The 24804-nt window shown below is 46.0% G+C and overlaps 1 protein-coding gene across 1 annotated transcript in view; it reads left to right on the plus strand.

Annotated features, from left to right (window-relative positions):
- Nucleotides 1-20376, plus strand: part of WDPCP (WD repeat containing planar cell polarity effector) — a gene marked incomplete at both ends in the record, with an annotated part of 101682 nt that extends 81306 nt beyond the window's left edge. Inside the window, 4 exon segments of the mRNA XM_082276908.1 lie at nt 5938-6064; nt 12587-12681; nt 14266-14294; nt 20326-20376. Coding sequence (XP_082133034.1) covers nt 5938-6064; nt 12587-12681; nt 14266-14294; nt 20326-20376 — 302 coding nt within the window.
- Between the last annotated feature and the right edge of the window lie 4428 nt (nt 20377-24804).

Below are 24804 nucleotides of genomic sequence, written 5' to 3' on the forward strand. Positions count from 1 at the left end.
AGGGCAGAAGCCAAGAGTGGAGGAGCTGGGTCCTTGAGCTGGAAGTGCCAAGCAGAGGGTGTGCCCCATGCACAGGCGTCACGGAGAGCAGCTGAAGGAACACGCAGGTTCGGCAGCGCCGGCTTTGCCCGTTGTGGGTTGGGGCTTGCAATGCCAGAGGCGCTTTTGCCTATGTGGAGTCTCTGGAGCATCACTTATGAATAATGAGAATGCTTTCGCTGGGATGCTCGGGAGCACGCGCCCACATTTCCACTGCTGCAGCCTTCACCCCAAACAATGGGAATGTCTCTGCTCGCCAGCAGCTTTTCCACAGCTTTGTTTTAGAACAGCTATTTCTAGAGAGTCACCTAAAATGAAAAAATAAATAAATAAATAAACAAACAAATAAATAAATAAAGACCGTGTCTAAAGCATCACTTAGCAAACAAAGACATTGCCTCGTCCCTCGTCGCCAGGACTGTCCTCCCTCCTGTGCTGGCTGTAATTGCTGAGCAGTAGCAGCCATAGGTTGCTCATCCTGGCACTCCAGCTGGTTCACAGGCATCCACAGGGAGAGGAGAACCGCTTGCCCACTGCCAGGATTGTCCGGCAAACTTCACATGGGCTGGGAAACCTGATAACATCTAGGGGTGCGGCATCTCTATTGCTGAGACACCAGTCAAGCCTTTGAAGTGCGACGGCCCGCAATTGAAGCAAATCCTTGGTTATTCAGTCTCTTTCAGCTAGAGACTCATCACGGCTTGGTACTTCCACATCTGGATCACCCTGTAAGACACACCTTCTTTTTAAAATTAATTAATATTGGCACTGCTGGGGTGGTTCCTAAGGAACCCGATTACTTAGGCTCCAGGGAGATATAAAATTAACTATTCAGACTGTTTAGTGGTTAACTTAATGTTGTGCCTGATTCTGGCAGAGCAAATGAGTAGTAAAGATTGAAATCTCAGCCAAAGCTAGTAAAGACTCAGCATTTCCATTTGCAGAAAGTTTTAGAGCCAGGTTTCACTGCAGACTGCAGAAGACTGCTAAGTGAAGTATAACTGTGTCAGCTACAAAAATAAAAGCAATTGTTTATAAATATTAGCTACTTCTTTAGTTTTATCACATAACTTTTATATTAATTCTTAAATTTCCTGGCACACCCACTAAAACATTTTTGCTGCTGCTAATACCCCTACTATCCAGCTAGTGAAATAATGACATGTTATGCTACTATTAAGGGTTGATTCTACTAGTAGTGATGCCTTATCTTCTCAGGCATCAGATTGTTAAATTACAACAGAACTGGGAGATATTCAGATTTAATTTCAGAATTAATCTTATCCAGCTCTTTAAACTGTAACAGCTGTTCTCAATGAGTTTGAGAAGTACTATAAAACCAATATTTCTTCAATTTGTATTTGTCAAATGCAAACATGTCAGCCTTGGGAATTAACAAAACAACAGAAAAATAATCTAAAAATAAAAATCCATGGAAAACTAGCTGAGAAGAAGCAAAGAAATTTAGTTACATTTTTCCACTCTCACAAACAAAGCTCTGTGGTTTCCCTGCAGGATTTTGATGAAACGAAACAATTTTATTAGAATATGTTTATTTAGAAAGACATTTTCAGGAGAACAATTGTAGCCAGAAAAAAAGAGCTGACCACACTCAAATCAGCAATGGAAGTTCCCACTGATTTTAATACCAGAAGAACTTCATGCAGTGGTTTTAGAAATAGCTTTGTGTAGAGAAAACCTGGGATAGAATTATCACAACTTGATAATGTGTGAAATCATGCCCAATCTCATGCCTTCTGCAGCAGTTATTTGCCTTTAAAAAAATCCCCAAAACCTCATAAAATCATGAGAACTTGCTTTCAACAGGTAAAAATAAACACTTAAATGAAAAAAAAGTTATTCCATAATAAGAGGAGATACGAACTTATTTACATAGAATTAGCTATTCAAGTAAAAAATTAATTTGTTTAAATGCCTAAGAGAAAAAAAGTGTGATTGTTAGTAAATTCTACTGTTTTACAGCGCTCACTTGAATTAACTATTTGCATTTCTCCAGACCCTTGATTTGTTTTTCTCGGAAAAACGCTACTATTTACCTCTTTTTTTTTTTTGTAAAAGAGCAGTGTGGCTGAAGTCTGTGTGGTTCACTGGGAGTTTGTTGGCATATATTTGCAATTCCTGAAGCAAAAAAATGATATTTTATCTTTAGAAGGAGTTACATTTTTTGAACTTATTGAATTTTTCAGAGATCAGCATGAAGAGTTCTGATTAAATGCTTGCTTCAGCATTTTAAAGGCTTCTTGTGTCCCTGTTGCCTAAGGAGGTCGTACACGAGGATTGCTCTGTAAACATCAGATTGTACAGAATTGGCTCTGCGTACCATGCCAGGCACACAAAGAGGAAGTCAAATGGCTTATCTCTCACTTATCAACTAGTTTATTTTTCACGCCCAAAAAAGGCTGCTACAAGAGCAGCTGCTACTTTGTAAATAATTTAATGGCTTCTGTTAAGTAGAGCTGTCAATTCTGCAAACAATATTAAAAGGAGATTTTCATTTTACCACGGATTTGCACGTTCTGAAATGCATTTTTATCCCTGAGAGTCCAGTGCAGGATACTGGAGAATGGAAACAGCTTCCAATTTGCAGACACAGATTCAAAAGAGAATAGATGTGGTTAAATAATGACAGATGTATGAGCTGGGAAGGCATGATATCTCATCACCTGCATGCATTACCTAGAGAGCATACTGCTCATTAAAGCTTAGGAAAACTTTGAGTGGACTTGTAAAGAAAGATATTTGGCTCTTTCTGACAGGTGTTAGATGTAGCAATAGCAATTACCACGAAATTTTGGAAATGCAGAATATGCATTGTGTCATTGTGTGGTTGGGTGTACACAATATTATCCCAATATTGATCACGACAAATGGGATTTTTTTTAAGATTTTTAGCACAAAAAATTCACAATATTGCATCTGATGAATTACTTTAATGATGAAACCACAACACTAGCATAATACCAACTCTCAAATTTTTAAAATTCAAATTCAGATTGAAATCCCCAGATCCTAACGTTAAGCAAATAGTAGGTTAGAATTTAAAACAGCAACAGTTTATTATGCAATAAGCCAAAGGAGTATCCCAGATTGCCTGAATACAAAATCTTGGGTGAAACTTGCGATCTCTCCAGTGCTAGCACAAAGTCAGATTTCTGTTAAACACCAAACCCTAGACAGAGCCCTGATCTAAATGTGAGGACCACCACCCTCTCCCAGCTCTGTGACATTGTTGTCAAAATCCTTCCCTTTCTAATTAAAAGTGGGATAGTCTAGTTTGGGAATGGCTGTGTTGTTTAAACAGTGTTCCTTGTGCATTTGTTTTTCCTGCTTTAGCACTTCTCACAGGGAGCAGAGTCCATGTCCCACAACAAAAATATTTATTTCTTTGTTCTATAGCTCATATCTGATGGTTTTGTGGCTTTGAACCACTCCTGGCATCTGATCCTATCAAATGCTCCACACTGCAGCTGTATCCCCAGACCAGAATAGGTTCAATGCTCATAACTTGAGGTCAATTTCAGATGTTTATTTCAGATACAAAAGTGCAGAGAAGTCTATTTGCACTCCTGTGGGTAAGAACCCTGCTCTTCCCCTGGTTTGGTGCTTGCAGATGACAGACTGCTCTGTTTTCCATGAGGTTCCCAAGGATCCAGTAGCATTATTTAACAAGGTGTAGCTGTGCTGCATCCACAGCACAAAATATAATTATATGCATTATATGCTCGTGGCATTCATATATTAGAAATGTGGCACACAAGGACTCTGTATGTCCAAATTGTAGCCCACTCCAGTTAAAAAGCTGCTGGGTACCACCTGGAGCACAGGCATGAGTTACGCTGAAGTGATTGGTGTGAGGACTGGGATTTACTCAGTTCTGATTCTCGGCAGGGACAAGGAAACACAAATCAGTAGTGTGATGGAAAGAGATCAAGACAAAGTTGACCCAATTCTAATTTGTTTCTTTTCTCAATACACACTCCTCTTTGAGCATCTCTCAGGGTTTTATGTTCTGAAATGTCCCCACTCCTCGGAGCTGGGTCAGCCTCAGAAGAAGTCATGGACATCATATATTGGTAAAAGTTTATAACTTTAAGGGGGTAAGTTATGTAGGCCTTAGATGTTACTGGAAAAAGAAAAAATATAAAAGAAAAACTAATTATAGCTGCTTGACTCACCCTGTACATCTGAGCTTTGACATTTTGCAAATTAAAAGGTTTAATGTTCTCTTTCTTAACAAAATAAGGCGAAGTGGAGAGGGAGGCTCTTCAGGACCAAAGACTCAGTTCCAGATGGGAGCACAGCAGTGAGAGATGTGTTCCCAAGCAGAGGCTGTCAAAGTTTGTGCCACAAGACCTGCAGTGGATTTTGCCTAATTATTTTTTTTCCCCCGATCAACAGGAATTTTGTTTAAGCCCTTTCCCAGAGTTCTTCATGTATATGAAAAGCAGCTTCTCCTGAACCTCTATAAGTTCTCAATATTGTTCCTCTCCTTCTCTTGGCTTCTCACTCTGCCAGGCTCCAAGAAGAGCTGCCCAGAGAAACCTCCCTTACTTGCCCTGGATTTGAGTTTCTGAGATGTAAAGCATTGCCCATCCACCTATTTTCTCCTCTGCTTTTATTTCTCTTTGGATTTTTTAATCAAGATGGAGGGGAAATTGCACCAGTGCTGGTTTAGCACCTTTATTTATTGTAGTGTGGTGTGCTTGCTCGAGGTGTGCTGCTTTCAGCCAAGTTTTTCAACTATTCCCACATTGCTCTGCCTGTGGGAAGCAGCAGCACAGACAGACAACATCAGCTACCTGGGAAAGCCAAACCTTGCCACACTTCACCCTCCCTCACACCACAGATGCCAGTAATAGTTAGGTGACATGAAGAGTAGGAATAGTCCACAGCAATCCTACAGCACTGGATTTTTAGGACTCAGAGGTTCAGAAACACAAGGAGATTTGCCTTCCTAAGCCAGCGAGTGTTCTGGGTCTCCAGACAAAATGCTAACCAACAGCGTGGCAACCCTCGCCAGGGTGTTACATCCTCCCCACTGCCCACGGTGCCACCATGGGTATCATGCAGATTAGCTTATACAGGATCCAAGAAGGCAGAGAACAAGGGGAGAAAAACAGGATTAGAAGAGGAAAAAATGCAAAAGGGTCTTACGATTTTGAGAAAAATCTTTTAAAGTCTTTATCTGTAACAGGATTTTTTTTTTCCTTAATCCAAACTCTGCTAGCCTGCAGTTTGATTAATTTTTTTTTTTATTTATTTAAAGTCTCACACCTAGAATATGCAATTCCTTCTCTGTATTTTTAAGTGGTTCAGATATTTTTAAACAATTTCCTTTTCCAGAGGGCTCAGACTGGAATTTGTGAATTGGATGCCCATGCTTCACCTACTGAAGACTTCAGGTCTTGATTGTGAACCAAAACGTTTTAAAACAAAGCTAAGGGAAGTCTTTATTTTTAAAGGAAGGAGTTACAGATACCCTTCTGGGGAGCTAGTCCAATTGATAAGACTTTGATCCCTATGGCAGCCGGAAAATGCTCACGTGCAGCAGCCTTTGGCAGCCTGCTGGACCTTCTGTAGTTGACAATTTAGAGAAGACATTTCCTCCTCGCTAACTACAGCCAATATACACTCAGTCTCTGTCTTTTAAAAACTCTTGGACCTGTTTCTTGTTGCTGCTCAGTGGCTACTGGGCCTCCTTTTCAAGGGAAAAGCCAAGGGTGAAAGCTGTGGAAGCATATGGGTTTCCATTCAGTTTGATCCATCTCAAGAGAGGACACCCTTGTCCTTATGGACACCCAAGGCAAACAGTTGGCAGCTTGGCTGGTACTTTCAAACTAAGTAAGTGTGATACCATATCTTGATTCTTCTTAACAGAACTTCTGGGGCAGTCAGATGAAGAAGACCCATCTTTCACTGACCAATCTCCAGAGCAGGGAGGAGGGTGCAACCTGCCTGCTCCTGGCCCTGCCGACACACCACCAGTGCAGAGCTGCTCCGGCAGGTGAGTTCTGAATAGTTTTGAAATGTATGTTTGATATTCTGAACCTTCCTGGAAACTGCAGTTGTTGTCTGCATCACGACTGCAAACACAATAAAATATTAAGACCTTAAGGAGGAACTAAGAAAAACCTGGAAGCCCAAAGGACACGGCACAGACACAAAGAAATCTCCAGAAATAGACAGTTTGCAAGCTTTTAACACACACTAGCACAACCATTTTCCAATTAAATTGTTTGGGCAAAGGCAGCCTTGCTTGCTGAATATGGAGAAAAGTGAAATACAGCAATGGAAATGCAGCAAATTAACAGTTGCAGGTAGTGAACAGAACTTTTAAAAACCTGACATGATCTTTGCAGATTTCTGTAAGCACATCTCTAGCCTGTGATCAAAACCCCTGGGAAGATCTTTTGAGAGTGCCCTTGTTCTGAAGTTGATTCAAACCTTGAACTTAGCTGTGAGAGAAACAACAGCTCTGATGACTGGGTTTTTTTTCCAATGCTTTCATTGCACACCACCTTGCAAGGGGTAGGAAATTAGAAAGAAATAGCTCTTCTGCGAAGATTCAAAAAGCATTTGTTTCTCTTATTTTTCTTCATGCATTCTTGGTAAAAAAAGAAAAAAAACAGTTATTTGTTCCCATTGAGTATATAGATATGTAGTATATAGACTTTTTTTATTTTCTATGCCTACTGCATGTAGGAATGTTTTTAGTAAATCTGATGTGAGTATGCCATTGAGCTTCCACATTGCATTCATCCCAGCCATTTGTACATAACTCTGCTGAACACGCTGTTCATGTAGGCAAAACACTCATTTCCTTCTCTTTCTGGAAATCTGTATGTTAACTAGTTTTCTGTCTCCCCTCACATGGGCACATAGAGCTTTTCCAGTATTCAGGGTTATATCCATTTTGGCAGCTGCACATCACGAGTGAAGTATTGCTTTTATACTTTGCCTACAACTTTTAGGACACGGGGCACGCTTTAAAGCTTTCAGAGCTATCTAATGAGTTCGGAGGTGGGGCCTACCTTTAAAAGTACAGTGCACAGTTATTCCTTCTTAACTTTTGGGATGAAGGTACCACCATACTGATATGGGCAAATAATATAGACGGTCTCCATGCTGCAGACTGCATTGTCTCCAGAGGGCTCTCCAAGTGCTCTAAGAAAAGGAGCTCCTTTAGCAGCGCACCAGAGCAGAGACTAATCCCAACACGCCTCTGATCCCAAGGTATAAACACGCTATCCTCCCTCCCTTCAGCTCACCTTTTCCCTTTCGGAGGTTGCTATGACTCACACATCTCTGGCAGTCCCACGTCTGCCTTCGTCAGGCGTCTCGGGAGAGAGACTGAGAGTTCAACTTTGCTCCGACTCCTGGGCTCCCCACCTGACCACGTTTGCCTGCACCTACCCAGGTGGGTCACCATAAGCTGCTGAGCCTCAGGAGTGGTTCCTTGCAATCCCCAGAGCTGCATGAACAGCTGGGATTTCCCAAGGCTTTTGGTTGCAGAGCATAAAGCAAGCTCCCACTCGTGCACCAGCTCCTCTGCCTGCGGACACCTGGAGATGCCACTGACCTCCGCCGGGAGAGGCCGGAGATTTTGATTGCCACTTGCAATGCTATGAAAGAAAACTTCTCACGGCTCTCCTGGCTGGCCACAGCTGCTTGAAGCCTGCCAAAAAGAATTTAGGTTTCGAAGGCACTCCCTGTGACAACACCAACCAGCTGGGAAGGTCACCTGCTGAGGCACAGGTGACTCCAACAGCTTCTTCCCTGTGCTTAAAGAAAGCCACAGATGGTTGCAAGCACCCAACTGTGGCTTGGTTTGCCTCCAGTTTCATAGAGTTGCTCTTCTACAACACGTCTGCTGCCAAGTCTGCATCAGACTTCTTCATGTGAAGAAATCTCTATAAAGAAAGGAAGTTTTAGTGTTGGGACCCTACATAAATAGGACTGTTCTCTGTTTTGCGGTCATTGCAGTGTTTAGTCTCTCTGTTCAAGATACTCACAGCATTACCAGAGTTTTCCAGTTTTGTAATTGGCTTCCTCTGGGTAGCAGTGGTTCTTTAAGTTCCTGTAAGACACCACACCAGGACTTTGCTGGTGTTCAGCGAGAGAATCCAATGGCTGTTCTTTCTTCTTTCAGAGTCTTTGGTTATCTTCCTTGGCTTTACATCTTTGTACCAGCTAGTCACATCAATTACTACATTACTGCATTTCTAACACAACCACCCCTCTCAGTCCCAGATGCAGTCCCAGATCTGTATTTCACTCAACTTCCTGGAGGCTCATCTCCAGCACATACTTCTTTCTTTCTTGTATTTCAGCTTTTGGGACAGCTGAGGCATATCTCATGAGTTACACCTAGGCAGAAGTCACAAGCAAGGGCCCTGTGAAGACTAGCAGAAGACACTTATGTTCCACTTGCTTAATAAATCTTGTTTCTGATGCCCTTCAGGGCATTTAACATCTGCATATGTGTAACTGGAGCCCACTTTTCAGGCTGTGTGATTAAAAAATCACTTCAACTAACTCTTCACATCATCATCTCCTTTAGTTAACAAGGAAAGCCATAGTCCGGGATGAAGACAGGGACAGCAAACAGATGGAAAAGGCTGGAAACAAAATAATCATTTATAAAACAATCTCAAGGATTTATTTCTTTGAGAACTTATTCTTGATTTAACTCCATGATGTTTTATGGAAGCAGCAATCGTGTTGCTGCCAGTGGAGAGCTGTAATTAACTTTCTGAGCCAGACACACACACACAAAGTTATGGGCAGCAAAGATTTCAGAAAAACTTTCCAGAAAGCAACGTTTCATTTGCTGCCTGATTTCTTTCACTCTAACATAAAAAGCACAGTTAAACACCACCAACAGTGCACAGTCCAGTGAATAATTTCTTAAGATAAAGACAATAAAGACCTCACCTCCGGTTTACATTTGGCATTGACCATTGCCTTCTCTCCTTCCAAGTATCAGCTATGTTTTAGCCTCGTCCTCCCATTATTCTTGTTACCTGTTTATGAAAACATTTTGATCAGCATTACCCTGCAGCAGAAGCCTGTACTTGAGGAGAGTATTTTGGATGTTTTTGTTCAGAGGACCAAGGCAGCATGCTGATCCTCTCAGCCACACAAAGGAGCTGATCGACTGCCTGTGAGCTTTTTTCTGGATGAGTCAACCAGTGAGTGCCTGTGACCATGCCAGAGCTTGGCACCAGAGTCACAGAGAGCTGTGACTGTACTCACTCCTCTGCCACTGGCCTTGGTAGCTGCAGTGTGGGTTTCCTCCCCATCAGTGTGTCATTCTCTTTCCTTACAATAATGTGTTGTGGGCTTAAATATCTTGCATTTGTTGGCGGTGTCAGGATGTGCGTGAGGCTGGGTTGGAGGGGTTCATAGCTCATTATCCATCTACCTAGTCCCCATCCCCCAAACCAGAACTATTCCCATTTTAATTAGGCTATTATTTTAATACAAGTGATTAAGATAGAAGGCAAAAGTGTTTATCATCACAGTGATTTTTATTGTAAAACTTTCTTGTTGATTATGTACTTAAAAATACACATATTCCTACTTCTCTACAAGGTTTTTACTTAAGCTCACGAGCTTGTCTGTATATTTTGAATCTGTAGCATCACTGAACAAACCTCAGGAAGCGTTAACAGCATCTTTCGGATCTGTGTATGTTGGCTATTAAATCAGCATAGAGGGAGGGAATTAGAGTTATCCCCCAGCATCCCCTTTTGTGTGCCATATAAAAAACGACATTAAATGAATTTCTTATTCCTACTTGACTGCTCTGTGCTATTAAAGGAAGTGTTCATCACTGTTATGGCACTTCTGTTTGTTCTTCCACCTTTTTCAAAATCTTCTTTAACCACGAAGCAAACCCAGTCATGAAATAGCAGGAATATAGGCTGAGAAATAACATCTGCCAGGTCCAGGTGTAATCCTACCAGCTGCTCTATCTGCCTGAGCAGTCTTCAGTTCCAAATTAACTGTATTAATAGGTGTGATGCAGGGATGTGGTGGTGTGGTGTAGGAAATTCATGTCAGAAGTGGGATCCAGCAGCTCAGCAGTGCTGCTCCTGCCTGGTTGCTGCAGCCTTCCCTCTCTTTCTTTCTCTTCCTTCTCTTCCTTCTCGTTCTTTGCCACTGCCAGCCCAGGAGCTTCATGTGCCTCAAGAATGCAACAGCAGGCAGATACAGATGGCTTTGTGCAAAGTTGCACTCTCGATTTCTACCTCTGTAAAACTGAGATAATACATTACCAAATTCAGAGGGGCAAATTAATCAGTGAGTGTTCATACTGCACCTTGAAAACACAAAATTAACTCTTCTTAGCCCGTAAGTGCTTGAGATACATCGAGGTGTGCTCCATGGCCTCTTGATTCCAGACAAAGGTCCTCTTGATTAAATTAGGTTGCTAATGTATTAACGCATTAGCACACTTGAAGAAAGAAAAGTTTGAAAAAGCAATTTGGCTTCATCACATGAATGGTGTGTATACTTAATGAAAATTTTTCCAGCATTCACAAAACAAAGAAAAATCAATAAAATGTCTGCCAACTGTTCCACTGAAAACATTTTATAATCTATAGCACCGGGAATCCCAAGCCAAGATAAACCAGCGCTGCTGACAGAAAATACTGACAATTATTTTACATTGATTCAACTTGGCCCAGCCCAGACTGACCTTGTTTATTCATCTCAGTCTCTTAATTCATATTAACTTGGCATCAAAATGGGGCATGTGGCATGTGGGCTGAAGACCCATTTCTGTATCTTAGATAAATGTAGTGCATTGAGTACTTCCAGTGCCTTGAGCTCTTAGGTAGATTTATATGCATTAGACAGAACTGGTTAAGTTCCTTTTATCCCCGCTGGGCTTTTCATGTCTGTTGACTGTAAAACTAGAAGCTCAGTAGAGGCAACATCTTCTTCTAAGCCTTCGGATATACACGAAATCCTCCCAGTACTGGTCAATTTTAAAGACACATCCAAAGAGGATGGAGGGTTTTAAGCTCTTTTAAAATATAAAAATAGAAGAGGTTATGGCAATTTGGCAGCCAAAAAAGCAATTTGCGGGTCTCGGCAGAATCCGAGGCCGTGTGTAAGAAAGCTGATCAAGACACTACGCAGGAGATAATGGGGTCGAAGAGCACAAGAATCCCCCTGCTTTTGCAACCAGCATAATCTGGTCTCCAATGAAGTTTCTTAGTTTCTTATACTGAACCAATAAAGCTTAGTGTGATGGGAGAGTTGCATTACTGCAGCTTAAAAATGTCTCGAGAAAGCTGGTGAGGAGAGGTGCTTTTAGTTGCTTTACATATGCCCAGCTGCTTGCATAGCTGTCGCCTGACTGGTAGTGGGAAGACAAAGGCACAGGCAAAATCTGAGTTTTTCTTTAATTATTTATGTTGTCATCAGTTATAAAGGGCTTTTTATGCCTGGAATGTATTGTTTGTATTATCAAAGCTGAGTGAGATTTCACACTGTGGCAGTGAAGAAATTGGGTGCTGCACAAAAGCGTTCCCATTTTTATTCTCACAGCTACACTGCTGTCATACTTGAAAGCCACCCTTGAGTAAAACACTGCTTAAGTCATGACTACATCCACAGAGGAGGAAAAGCTACCCAAATGATGAGACTCCTCCCAAAAGAGTTCCCAGTTGGCCTGGCATTGGATGTTTAGTTTATTTTCTCTACTTGACTCATCCTTGATGAAGGCAATGCTCCCTTGGACTTCATCAAGCACTTGGCAGGTTGTGGATGGCAGGACAAGTGGCGAGTCAGCAAGCTGAGATGGCACAACATGGCCTCCAGGTTTCCAGTTCCACTGCACTGGGAATGGATTGCCTTTCCACAAGCCTGTGTAAGCAGAGATTAATGATGAGTGAAGAAACCAAGACTAGCAAAAACAAAAAAAAAACCCAAACAAAACCAAACCAAACCAACCAAAAAAAAAAAAACAAAAAAAAGAAGAAAACAAATCCATCTGCATTTTCCATAACACATAGCTGGTGCTTTCCTCCCTGCACCTCCTTCACAACTTGGATTTCGGTGATGAAAGGGCTGTAGGGACAAAAATTACAGAAAATCAGTGCTGTATTTTGGGTCTGATATCCTCCTCTCCTGGCATCTGCCCAACTTCCTCCATGCAGGGCTGCCAACAGTGCCTGGTGCCTGCAATGTGTGTTGAACATCCCCAGCCTGTCCTGCTTAACAAAAGTATAATTGCTCCAAAAAACACCAGCTTTATACCTCATCTTTGACTGACTGGACAGTGGTGGAGCAACTGCATGGCCAAAGGAGTGATCCTAGTGACACTCAGTCAACAAACCTAATGGCACCTGATAGAAAAGAGCTGCTGTTTGTAACCAGGAAATTACACAGACTGCTGTATACTTGAAAAGATAGAAAACAAACAAAACAGCCTTCCTCTGCTCCGCAGTGTTTCCCCAACTCTGCAGTCATTGCTTCCTCCCCTTCTATCACTTCTGTTTTGTTTTCCAAGACCCACCAGCCACAGACAGGCAGAGGGTACTGAGCCTGGAGCGGATGGCCACACCACCTCCCTGATCAGGAAAACCTTCTCTAGCAGCCAGGAAGGTAAGCGAGCGAGTCTCTTTCAAACAAGGGGATGAGGCTAGAAATATTGGTAATTCACATCTTGAAAATTCATTTGGGTCCGGGAGGAAAAACAAGGCAGTGGCATTGCAGCATGAGCTTGGTTTGTGTATTCCTGGCAGGGGGAGGCAGGAGGACTCAGCCGCTGGCTCATGGAAGGTAGAATAAGTCAACCAATCACCTGAATCTCCTTATCTTGAAGCAGTATCCGTGATTTAACAAAAACAGGCAGGGTTTGTTACTCTCAGCCGTCGTGGCTCTGTGCAGGAGCCAGCAGCAGCAGAGCCTCCCCACTTCCATGGCTTGGGAAGGAGCAGCGCACGCGGCTTCTGCGGGGCTCTGGAGGAGGCAAAGGCGGCTGCCTTTCTTCGGCAGCGCCTGGTATCCCCATCACAGCAGAGCCCAGGGAGTGCAGCAGTTCAGCAGAGGAGCAGTCCAGCATGAGAAGGTCATGGTTAAAGAGCTATCCCGTGAAGGCAGCCAGGCAGGGATAGGTCAGTGTTTGCACAAGGGGTGAGACGAGGATTTTTATCTCCTGCCCTGTCCGGGTGTCCCATTGCTGTACTGACAGGTGGGTAGGAATGGAGCCAGTCTCCAGGCACAGGGGGGTGAGGTGATTCCTACAGCCACAGCTGAAGGAGATAGTTTCATAGAATCATAGAATAGGCTGAGTTGGAAGGCACCCATCAGGATCATCGAGTCCAGCTCCTGGTCCTGTGCAGGACAAGCCAGTTATGGATACACTTCCACCTTGCAGTGAAGCTGAACTAGCAGCTTGCCACCGTCTCAATGGGACAGTCCCGCTGCCCCCTCGCCACCTTCTTCCCCCCACATTCCCAGGACCACACAGGGAGCTGACAGCACATTAACCCAACCCAAAAAAAGTTGTTAGTTTTCTTTCCCATGGGCTTTTGTCCATCCCATGAACTGACCTGCCCTGTGTGGGGATTAGAAGGCACCACAGACAGCACCAAGCGAGGGGCAGAAGGACACTGCCTGCAGCAGGACTTCTTTTTGATGTTGGCAGCTGTTAATTCGGCTCAAGCTGTAACATGAAGCCTCATCCTGAAGCAGCTCCTGCAGCAACCTGGCAGCACGCAGACTGCAAAGCCTTCCCAAGACAGGAGGAGAGCACTCAGGCAGGCAGCCCCTGCCAAGCCCCACCACCCCAGCGCTACCCCACTGCAGGGACAGAGGTGTCCTGCAGCCATGACTGTCCCAGGCTGCCCATCCCAGTCCTGCAACAGCTCTCCACCGTGCTGGGACTACGTGGGATCCCTGATCTGCTGCTGGCCTTGCACCTCCACACTGCCTCATCCACAAAAATCATGGTTGCTTTAACTTGTTGTGGTGTTTGAGGGAATATATGTATCCTACGTGTATAGACTTGTATAAGCAAGTATTGTAGTTCATCCATTGAATAACATGATATAAAATAGCTTTGTTTTATCAAAAAAGCGAAAGTTACGTAATACTTCTACTTGTTTGGGGTTTTCAGTGAGTTAAATGGAATGTAAATAACATGGTGGGTGTTTTTGTTGTGTTTTGTTTGTTTGTTTTTTTAAGGAAATACGAGAGCCATTCCTTCAGAGCAGGTAACCCATTTCTGATTTATTATTTTATTTCTGCTTATTATTATTTACTCTATTTTGAAGCTTCCTGAAACTCCCCAAGCCTGTCCCTGCAAGCTGTCTGCCTGCAGGGCTCTTGCTGGAATTGGTAGAAATGCTCCTGTACGGTTCTGCTAGAGTAGGGCTTCACCTGCTGCTTTGTATGGAGCACAGCACATAAAAGTCTCGTCCTCCATCCACGTTTATCTTACATGAGCTAACCAGTGCTTGGATTGGCACTTCCAAGAGGAAGATTGCAGGGAAGAGGAGTGAGATGCTACCCTGTGGTTTCATTATAACTCTGAACTGATTTAACTGCGAGGTGCTGCAAATAGAGGTGGTCCATCCCTTCCCACACTGCCAGCCTCCAGGCCTGTGTTCTCCTCCCTCTCCCACACGGGCTCCCACGCTTCCAGCCTGCAGGAAACTCACTGGGGAGGGAGAGAAGGAGAAGACTTCCATGTGGGCAGGGAAACACTACCCTGTCCCCCAGATCCTACAGCTGCGATGGGGACGTTCCCTCCCAGCCTGGTTTGGGATCCCAGGTGGCTGGGAGTCAGTGGGGTGCACATAGAGCACAGGCAGAGGGCGAGCCTCTCTCCAGAGCTGGTGAGTCAGCAGCACGCAGCACAAACGCGCTTCCTCAGTTCTACTTCTAAGGAAAAATTTAAAAAAAAAAATAAAATGTAACAAATGATAAAATAAATCTTGTGGCAGCATGGATGAAGGCACAAGAGCACCTGTGTTTTAGCCTCCTCCCAATTACAATTCCTGTTTAAACTTTTATTTTTGAGGCAAAAGTATTCAGTGTTTGGCCTCAGTGCAAACAGATCATTAAAAAAAAAAAAAAGGAAACACTTCAACCTCCCAGCAGAGCAGGATGGCACTTATTTATTTCTTTCATTACAAAACCAGCCTGTGCCAAGTAAAATTGTGCTCTAAGAGCTGTTCTACCAGTCCTGAAGCACTGAGGAAGAACACACAGCGGCCCCACCTCTGCAGCTTCCTGCAGGCCCCTGTGCATTTGCACTGGGTGGAGGATGGGCAGAGCCTGGGGACCAGGTGCCAGAGTTCACCAAGTCAGGGTCGCACTGGTGGGAAATCCTTGTCTCTCAGGATCTCCCCATTGGCCTTTGAATGATTTTGGTGGCCTCAGGACACAGAGTAAAGTAAAGCACAGCAGCAGTGATGACATGAAGACATTGGTGGGATCCCTGGGTTTGCAGCTGAGTTAGCCAGCAGTTAACTGTTCCTTCCCCGAGCTGTGTGGAAGACCTCCTTGCCTTCACATAAGCAGTTGAATTAATAAACTGAGAAGTTAATTTGAAATCTCTGACTATAACAATGAAATCCACAAGCCCAAAGATTCAGGCTATATAACAAGAGTGATGCACAGAAGAAAGTTTGCCATTACATCGTTAAGGACTTACCCAAGGGAGTGGTTAAAGCATTCTTTGGTTCCAAAAAGTTACTGCAGCTGAGTGGTCACTGTTGCTAAAAGCTGGTGGGTCAAAGTATGACCTGTGTGACCTGGGAGGAGGTGTTTTGATTTCAGCACACATTGCAGAGCTGCTTATGCACAGGAAAATGGGGCACCTCTATCCGAGCTGCTCTGGACCCAGGGAAGGGAGGCAACAGCTGTGAGCTGCAGAGGAAGATGGCTGGCAGGGTAGGGGGAGCCTGTAGTGCACACCAAGAAAAGCCATCCATGTAACACTAACTTTATGCTTCTGTGAAAACGTTTCCATCAACATTTTGTCCTGACTTTGAATGGCATCTGGAAATTCGGAAGTCTTGCAGCAGTTGGGTGCTATCACAGGAGCCAGCACCCAGCAAATCAGAGCAGATCCTTCTAGCTGGACCGACCTGTGGCTTTAGTTCAACCCATCCCAAATCCAACCCAAACCCACCATCAGCAGCTCTTCCCCTGGACACCACCAGCAGCCTGCTGCATGATGGACAGCCCATCCCCAAGGTCCCACTTTCACCCCCCTGCTTCCCCAGGCTGGCATCCCCCTGACACCACTTCCCGCATGTTGCTTCAGCGGGAGCTCGCACAATACTGGGCTTGGTGCCACCCAAGGGGAGCACACCCAAAACCCGGCCCTTCTTACACAGGCAGTTCTGCAGGAAGATCTCTGCAGTTGTGAGCAGGAGGATTTGCTTTGCCCTCCTTTTCCAGTTTATTGGGGAAAGGCTGGAGCCAGAGGTGACCTATTCCAAGTGCAAATGGCCACGGAGGCCTCGGCAGGGATGGATCTGACATGGGCCTGTCTTCTGAAGGTGCATCACAGCATGTGAACTCCTCACTTGCTGCTTCTCTCAGCTATGAGGAAGCTTCTCCTCCCTGAAACTACAGACATCGTGCAACAAACTGTTCCCAGTGACCTGCCAGAGCAACTGGCTGTCACACAGCCAAGCAGTGCTCAAGCTGTTGAACAAGATTTGTTTTCTGGAGGAAAGCATTAGAAATGGCTCAGGGGCAAGACTGTGACTACCATGGGGGTCACCTGTGTCCCTCCAGCACTAGCACAGGTCACCTGTGTCCTGCCTGCAGCCCCTTGGTGTGAGGGTGATGGTGGGCAAGGGCTGCTGAAGTGTTCTCAGCTGGCAGTAGGACAAATGCAGACTATGTGGCTTTGCCATACTGGTTTTGGTCTGGCCAGAGGATCCCACCGCTGAGCACAAAGGTGGGGATGAAGACAGATGGTGGAGGAATGAGGATAAGCTGCAGCTTTCCTTGCCCTATGCATGGCTTGTGTGGGTATGGCTCCTCAGGCAACAAGGTTGAAGCAAATGAGAAGTGAGCATTCCATCCACAATACTTGGAGTGGCCAGGATTTGGTGTTCATGTTCTGTCCTGTCTTCCAGGAAAGGTTGGAGGGGAGATTAGGGTGGCCTGGAGGACCATGCTGCCTGAGACCTGGCCCAGCCTTGCTGCTCTGAGCAGGGTGGCCCCAGAGGTCCCTCCTGGTCTGCATTATTCTGGAATTTGATAATCTTGAGCAACTGTGTAGGTTAGTGCAGAGTCTCCATTTAGCAGCCCCCCGACTTGGATCAGTGAAACCAAGGCTCCAAACACCCTGGTCGCCTACCTTGGTACAAACAAGACCCTTTGGAAAACTTTAATCTCAACTTCTCTCTTGTTCCTGGACCAGAGACTGATCTTCTACAGGGCAACTTAAGATGCTGGAGCCAATGGCTCCTTATGGCTGCCAGATGACAGTTTTAATATATTATCACTCAGCTGAATACCTATCAGCCAGAATGGTTTTGTATTATGCTATTCAAGGAAAACAAGGCGTTCCCAGTGAAAAGGAGTAGTGCCTATGGATCCTAGCAACAGGCATGTCCTTCCACATAGTCATTCCTGCAGCCTGGAATCAGGCAGTCTTCATCTGAATAAGACAGGTGTTTAAAATAATTTCCCGGGGCTCCTTCATTTATTCTCTTCTCTCCCACTCTTGTCCTTTCCCACCTTCATCATGCCCTTGAGAATAATCCCAGGAGAAAAAGCATAGCCTCCTGGGAGCAATACAGCAGCGCGGGGAAGAGATTTCTCTGTATTTCCCACTCCAGGAGAGTAGAAGGATCCTCTGTTCTACCTCAGACCTGTGGAGACAGAGCAAACCACTGCCTCCATCCTGCTATCCCTGCAGGTCCGAGATGACTTAGTGGCTTTTCAATTACAGGGTGTGCCTTCCCATACCGCTCCTCCCTTCGCCTGCTGGAGCGGCACCACATCATTACTATGAAAAGCCCCACGATCTGAACTCTCCAGGGCACAAGTAGATGCTCTCCTGTCAGGATATTCATGTTTTCCTTCTCTGAAGGACTAGCAGCTCATTACCATAGAGAGCAGTGCTGCAGTGCTGGCTGCCCCTGTTCCTGGACAGCCCTCTTCCTGCACCATGAAAATCAACTCTCATCAAATTATTACAGCATCTTTTATTGCCGGGGTGATACATCAGAAAAGATGCAGGTATCAGAGGAAGGTTCCAGTCATTACCACTCTTCAGCCTTTGATTAACATTAAATACTTCTACAAGCTTCATGCCACATCACAGGCTTCCCACGCGACACCACCAGGTCTGCTTTAGTGTGACCAGAGAGGTTTGCAAATAGGATTTTTTGAAAAGCATTTTTTAAAAAAGCGAGTAGGTAGGTCTGCAGGTCTGGCTTCTTGTTCACCTCTCCCCAGACAGAGGCACAAATCACAAACCCAGGTCAGATACCCACCTGATGCACTCCAGACTCTGCACCTTGACAGAAGTAGACAGGGACCTACCCAAAGAGCCTTGAATTTTTTAATGGTCAAACACGGTGTGGGGTCTTTTTCCAGTCTGCATTTGCCTGCCCACCTACTCTCCTGATCCCCAGAGCAACCACCAGCAGAAACCCCTCCGCATAAGGCCCTGACACAGCCCAAGGAGCAAAAGAGCCACCCATTCTTTAGCTTCAGCCACTGATTCTCCTCAGGGCTTTACTGAAAAAAAAAAAAGCATATTTTTTGAAACCTCCAACAAGTGTTGTTTAGAGAGCAAGGAGAGCCCTCAGAAAGCTTAAAGCCACCCAAAACCCAAGGCACATACACACAGCCCCACCGTGAGGGCTGCTTCCAAGTAAGGCAGCTCATAACCTCCTTGAAGAGAGAGGTGCCTTACTAAGCACAAGTCTCAGTGGTGAAACTGTGCCTCAAGTTTCCACACTGGAATAACCTGGTGGGGTCTGGATACAAGCACTGGTTCAGGTGGGACATCAGGGACACTTTCATATCATCTTCAAAACACCTCTGAGGATTTTCAAGGGGTTGTATTTTGGCAGGGCCACCTCTCACCATCTCCCTGCAAGGGAAGAGCCAAGCCATGGGCTGGAAACTCAATGTCCCTACAGAGCTTGTTTGGAGCTGTTGTACTTTTACTACTCCCTCCGTCCTAGGTAGGGAGGTTGTGGAGGGAATGCTGTTTTGGAGGGAGATCTCTATCTCTGTGGTGAAGTGCACATGCCATGAGATGGAGCTGCTGCTCTGGTAAAGGTTCCTTTTGAAGCTTCAAGAGTTAGGAGATTTTTTTTCATCTTTCCTGAAGTCAAGGAGACAGGGAGGCACTCACATGAGTCCTGTCCACCCTCACCAGTGCTCCTACAGCCTGACACAGCCCTGACAGCCACCTCCTGGAGCCAAGCCCACCCCCTCTTCCCACGCCAGACAGCATGTTTTGCCCTCTGAGACAGGACAAACACACGTTTCCCTTTGTTTCCAGCTCCACACCTAGTTTTTTTCTTTGCATCATGAAGGGCTGGCTACTCATCTGTAATTCAAAAGAAAGCAATGACTCACTAGACTACATCGCTTTCCAAGGCAAAGCATTTCATGCATTTCGCAGGCACGCTAGCCCGGGTTAGGAAATAATCTCTGCTGGTGGCACACATTCTCCCCATCGCCATGTCCTCTGGCCCACAGGGCTGGGGCTTCCACCCTGCACAGGCACCGAGTGCAGGACAGGGATTTGTGCTGAAATCACGCATTTGCGTTGTGTCAGGAATGCAAAATGCCATCCCCACTTTAAAACCTGGCTGGCCACACGCTGGCGTTAACCCAGCCTTGTGCTGTTCACAGTATGTTTTAATTAAAAGGTAACAAAAACCTAAAGTTTCGCTTTTGCCAATAAGCTTCCAAGCACCAGGTGAGGGGTCTCAAAGGCAGGTGGAGACTCAGGTGCCAGCTCCTCACATCCCTGGGGACACCATGCACGGTCCCTGGAGCTGCAGGCCCTGGTTTTCCCAGGAACAGCAGGGGCAGGGCATCTGTTTAAAAACAGATGAGAAGTGCCTTACCTTGAATGACAAGCCAGTCTTCACCATTTTGGGGCTACATCCTTCATTCCCAGGCCAAACTGGGACAGTGTCTGCAATTGTCTCTTCTCCCTGGGTTGGGGTGGTATTTTGATACCTGTGTTTCCATCCCCCAGTGCCTCTCCCTGCAGCCTGCCTGATCCTGCTTGTCTTTCCCCCGCAGGACACTGGAGACAGCGGGTCTCTCCAGATTGTGCACTTTGGGCTGGTGTGACTGAGCTGCCAAAGTAAAGAAGAGGAAACCTCACCGAGGTGGTGAAGTTCACGGGAAGTCCTTTGGCAATTTGCAACCAGCCCTGGATCTGACCACTGGCAGATGACAAAACACCAAGCTTAGAAAATATCCTGCCCTTAAGACCTCCAAATTATTTCTGAGTTCACATGGACATGTCCATGCACAAAGTGCCCTGTGTTTGCTTGTGGAGGGCAATTTGGTGACATTTTCATCAGAGATGTCAAAAAAGCAAGTAATTGCAGATCCCCATTTACTGTACAAACTCAATGGTGAAAAATTTGGTGGGGTTTCTTGGATGAACCCATAAGCTTTTCAGGAGAAAGTCTGTAATTCTCTATGCATTATATGTTTTTACAATCTTCACTTGGAAGCAGATTTGAATTTCCGCTTAAGGCTCTGAAAACCGTCTTTTGAGATACCAGCAGATAAGATCTTCACTCAGGATACCTCTGTGAAAGAGCAGCCTTTCACAGTCGGCAGCATTTTTCAAAGAATGCTCTCCATTTTCATATCTAGATATATCATCTTAGTTGAATAACCATTATTTTGCCTTGAAAAAAGATGCGGAGCCTCTTAAGCATCATTCCACTGGAGTCCAGATTTTAATCTGCCTCCTCTAACCACAGAGAGAAAATGCACTGAGAAGGGAACGTAACCTGTGCCAGCCCTCTCTCTTTTTTTTTCTGGCAGTGAAGAGGGACGAGCATAATCGCGGGTCCTTTCTCCCTCCACCTGATGGAGCGCAGAGTGTACGGACATGGATATTCTGCACTCTGTCATAGGCACAAGTGTGGGTCAAGCTTGAATTTTTTGGGGAGCACTGGGTGGTTGAAACCCAAAGCCAGTAAGCTTCTTGAAGTTGGTTTTATGTGGTGAACAAATCTGTAGGATGGACTGAAAATGAAAGCACAATGTAAAAAAAAAAAACAAACCCCACAAGCCATTAGAAGTATTTTATTAACAAAAATTCTGCTTTTACCCAAATAAAATATTTACAATCCATTTTCCCCTATGAGTCAAAATCCTGCTGCCTGATGGGTGATTTTGGTTGCACCGTTTCGGCATTTCCTCCCAATCTGTGCCTTTCCATGCGAAGGAGACGCTTTGGTTTGTGGTTTGAAGGGAGCGAAGGGGTTGCAGCCCGTAGGGTTTTGTACGCTCAACAGGGAAAAATAAATAAAGAGAGCTTTGAAACAGAGCAGCTGCTGCCTCGCCTCCCCACACAGAGCCGAGACGGTGACGGCCCAGCTTGTAGAGGAGTGTGCCTTTAATGTCCCACGGATTGAAATTGCATTTCTGGAAAACACAGGGCACGGCGCTGGACCGCGGTGACAGGGGGCTTGTTCTGCCTAAGAGACTGCGACACACTGCCTTGCCATACAGCTATTTTGCTGAATTGCAGCCATATTTCTGTCAGTACAAGTGATGGTCTATATGAGGGATTAATCTGACACCAGACAGTGATTCTTAATCCTTCAGTATATCATAATCTATTTACTTTGCATGCTAAGAGGATTTCAGCTTAAAAAATATACAGGAAGTGATACTAGAAATGTACATAAGGTCCAGAATGCTGTTTCCTAAAATTGCAGGTTTTCATTAAAAAATATCCTCACATGGTTTTCTTGGAAAAGTCCTGTCTGTCCAGGAAAAAAAGGTGTTGAATAGGGATTTAACTGGAAATAGGCAGATGTTTCCCTTTAGGCTTCAGCCCTGTGACCATTTTCACCCTTCTCCTTCCCCACAGCATTTTGTGCTCAACAGTGCAACATAAAAGGAGAGCTCTCCAGCACAGCAGCTTCCTCAGCTGGGAGATTCACCTGCAGACTTTTTACTGACAAAATCAAAACAGGTTTGGAACCAACATGGGATTTTATGTGCATTAATTGCTGCTCAAAATGTATGAATTAGCAGCGACTGGCTAGCACAGAGGTCAGCACAGGGAAAACCACAAACCAGCAGTTCCTTATTCAGCTGTAATCACCTGTTTTCTCTGCACCCTGCCAGGAAGGCTGCCTGCAAAATAACTGTAATAACTCATGTTAGTGGGCATGCACGACTCCTGAAACTTGTAACAGAATTTTTAGTTACAAATCTTTAATAATTTAAGACATGCTCTTAAATGGCTTTAATTTAAACCATTTGGTTTGAGTTCCCAAAGCATGTCTTGCACCCAAAGAGGAGTTGGTCCCTCCAGACAGCAGCAACCCTGTCCAGCCTCTGCCCACCTCTGCATGGCTCGCTAAGGGTGTTCCCATCATCAGCTGTCCCAGCTCCTTGCCACACGAAGGGTTCAACAGCAAAGCAGGGACACAACCCAGAGCAAATGCTCTGATGGCAGCAAAGAGGTCATTGATTATTCCAGGTCCAGGAAGCACCAGTGTAAAAGCTAAGGGCAGCCCAAGCCAGGGAATGTTCTCCCCTCTGTCCCTCCTCCCGCTCACCCCAAATCCTGGCCCTTCAGTTCCTGGCAGGAGAGCCCCCGGGTGCCTTTGGAGCAGCGCTGCCGTGCAGAGGCAGCTGCCGGCCCTCGGGCAAGAGGCAGGAGCTGCGCGGGGCTGGAGCCGGGTGACCCAGCCCTCGGCACTGCGGCCGCAGCTCCGAGCTGCCGCAGCAAGTGCGATTTTAATTTTAAAATAAATAATAATGATAGCCGTGCGCCCAGCAGCCTTCTTGCTGGAGAGGTAAGGCACGAGCCAAGTAGGCAGCTCTCTCAGAACCGGGTTGCCCTAAAAAGCTTGGCAATCCTGCTGGCGCCTGCCCCTGGAGCCGGGCACCAGGCACCGTGCCACCTTACCTGCCATGACTCATGCTCGGGATGGCAGTGCCTGCTCCAGCCTTGAGGAAGCCCACAGTGGGAGAAGTTTGCGAAAGAGGGAGGGTGCTGGGGCCCCCCAAACCCAGGCATGACCCTTCCGAGCCCATGGTCGCCCACCAACAGGCAGAAGTCAAGTCTTGCCCACCCTGCTGGCACTGACTGAAAAAAAATTGAAACAAATGGAGCCAAGAACTGAGGGCACAGCCATGATTTGCTGTGATCCGGACCAGGTCTCCTCTGTGCCTCCAAAGCCACGTGCATTGAGCAGCCAACTTCAACACCACGCTCCAGGTCCGTGTGAGTGGGAAAAGAAAATGCCCAAATTGCAGTGTGGGAGTTGCTGGATAAACCACTGATCAGTGGCACCTGGTGTTGCTGATGCCTAAATCGGGGGGGAAACTGGGGGGACACAAGCATCCCTTGGAGTCCTAAACCCCAAAGCAGAGCCCCGGCCCAGCCCCACTGTGGGGCACTGGATGAAGAGATTTAGGACCACATCACCAAAACCAAAATTCAGGCTCCCCTCTTGGCTGTGTCTCTCAGCATCGCTGATTTACCGAGTTATAGTGGAAGTGTGCATCATTTTTGTTTAAAGACAAAAGGTGTGTGTCTGGGGGATTGTGTGTCACACACCTGCTGGATCTTATCTCTCCTTTGGTCACTAAATCTGGGAAGGCAACTCTGGTTCATTTTGTGGCCAGCACAGATTTTTTTTTTTCCAGCCCCAGGAGGGCTGTGATAACTTTTTCCCCTTTAAAGGAAGGGCTTGGGGATGCATAGACCGGTGCACCTGGACCCAGCACACATGGCCCTCACTCAAACTGCCTATAAAGCCACACTTTGGTGACTGCAGAAGAGAACAATTATTTTATAAGTATAGATGCATTTTTTAAAAATACTGACATACCTTCTATCTATATATATGCACAGAAGGAGACAACAAGGAAAAGAACCACTTAAAGAAAAATCCCCTAACATTGACTCAGTCACTCGCCCCCTCCCATAGCTCCCTGTTGCACCGGGGAGTGCGGGAGGCCTCCCCCCGCCTCGGGGCTCTGCCATGGCCACGACCCTGGAAGGATGCGGGTGGCTCCTGAGGCTGATCCCACTGTTTTCCCACCGCAGCCGCATCATCACAGTGCCAGCCCCGTTCGCTCTCCGCCAGGATGCTGGAGCGGGGAAGCGGGGCAGGTGGTGCGGGAGGGGAGATGTGAAACCCTCCCCAAAGCGTGGAGAATTGAAACCTCTCACCCCACCGCGGTCCCCACTGCCCGGGGCCGCCTGGGGACACCAGGGGTGGGGATACGCGGCATAGCCCTGGAGCTTCCAGATACAGTGGGCACTACTGCAGGGAGGAGGATGGGAATTTGGGGATGCTCCCCGAACAGCGCATCAATGGCCCAAGCAGGGGAGCAGTGGCCCCGCGGGTCCACGCATCCCCGGTCCTGTGCAAGTAGGAACAGCCCCAGCTCCGACAGGCAGCTTCCAACAACTGAAGGGAAGGTCTGGGGGGGGGGGGGGGGGGGGGGGCGGAAAAGAGGGTGAGATTGTCACGAGAAAAACTCATCTGTCTGTCTTCGCTGGCTGGA

Source organism: Coloeus monedula (genome assembly GCF_965178545.1).
Source record: "Coloeus monedula genome assembly, chromosome: 2".
Taxonomy (NCBI): Eukaryota; Metazoa; Chordata; class Aves; order Passeriformes; family Corvidae; genus Coloeus; species Coloeus monedula.